We start from the raw sequence: 1121 nt of genomic DNA, 5'->3' as shown, positions 1-1121 counted from the left end.
GCTTCCAGAGGGGACGTGCCAGTGCGAGCTTTGCCACAGGAAGCCAGAAAAACCACCCCAAAACTCTGCACTTACCCCCGGAGTGCTGCGACATCCCCAGAGTCCCTAGGGAAGGGGAGAGAGATGCGGGTCATGGCCATGGCCTTTCCACACAGATGCAAACAAGCTGGTGTGTGAGGCTGCTGCATCACTACGGGAGGTCCCACAAGCCCCCCAGGCTGTCCCCCGACTTGGGAATGAGCCCTCAGGACCCAGCACCACCCCACACCCCCCTTCTACTGGGGGTCACACTTGGTGCGGGGATGGAGCCCAACCCAAGGGCAGCAGGAACAAGTCCCACTCCAGTAACTCTCCCCAACACCACCAGGATCAGAGCTCAGGACTCACTTGTCGATGCAGACTTTGATTTTCAGCTGATAGTTCAGCTCTGGGAACTTGACCAACAACCTGCACGGGGTCAGCAGATGCAGAGTGTGAGCATCCCACACACGTGCATGGCCCCAGTTTGCTGCAGCATCTGGCAGAGGCTGCAGAGCTGCTGTATGGGCAGCACCGGTGTCCCCAGCAGCAGCACCACCCTTCACACCACCTTTCCCTGCCACAGGGCACCCACCTGACTTTGGTGGTGAACTGCACCCCGGTTTTGATGACCAGGGGCCGGTCGGGGTGCATGGGCATGCAGGGCTGCCTCTCCACAACGAAAGCACTGCAGAAGAACCAGAGTCAACCCTCAGGCCTGATCCAGCCAGTGCCTGTGAGCAAGGACTGCCCAGGGCTCCCCCAGCACCTTTTCATCAGGTTCCTGAACAGGTCCACGATCCGCTCCTCCAGCATGGGCCGGTGTTGGACAATGGGGTCACCCTTGTAGGACACTTTCTGCTGCAGCTCTTCCAGCTTCTTGATCTGCTGCCGGGTCTGTAGCTGTGATTCGGCAAGAGAGGTTATCCTGGGGGAGCAAGAGGAACCAGCTTTAGCTCTGGCCGCAGAGCCCCCTCTGCCCTTGCTTGTGTGAGACAGAACCAGCAGAGAACAGAACAGGTCTGTGGCTCCCGGCCTGGTGCATGCATTAGAAAAGGAACCCCCAAGTTCTGCAGAGACACACCAGGAACCTCTCACAGCAG

At 59.1% G+C, this 1121-nt stretch overlaps 1 protein-coding gene across 1 annotated transcript in view; it reads right to left on the bottom strand.

Annotated features, from left to right (window-relative positions):
• Positions 1-71: 71 nt before the first annotated feature.
• Positions 72-1121, bottom strand: part of LOC104402618 (signal transducer and activator of transcription 3) — a gene marked incomplete at its 5' end in the record, with an annotated part of 2900 nt that continues 1850 nt past the window's right edge. Inside the window, 4 exons of the mRNA XM_010010533.1 lie at positions 72-105; positions 388-447; positions 614-706; positions 788-946. Of these exons, the coding sequence (XP_010008835.1) occupies positions 72-105; positions 388-447; positions 614-706; positions 788-946 (346 nt within the window). The remainder of the gene's footprint in view (positions 106-387; positions 448-613; positions 707-787; positions 947-1121) is intronic.

This window comes from Nestor notabilis, unplaced genomic scaffold, assembly GCF_000696875.1.
Source record: "Nestor notabilis isolate BGI_N333 unplaced genomic scaffold, ASM69687v1 scaffold28052, whole genome shotgun sequence".
Classification (NCBI taxonomy): Eukaryota; Metazoa; Chordata; class Aves; order Psittaciformes; family Psittacidae; genus Nestor; species Nestor notabilis.
Note: the sequence above shows the minus strand (reverse complement) of the source record. Positions and strands in the feature narration are given on the sequence as shown.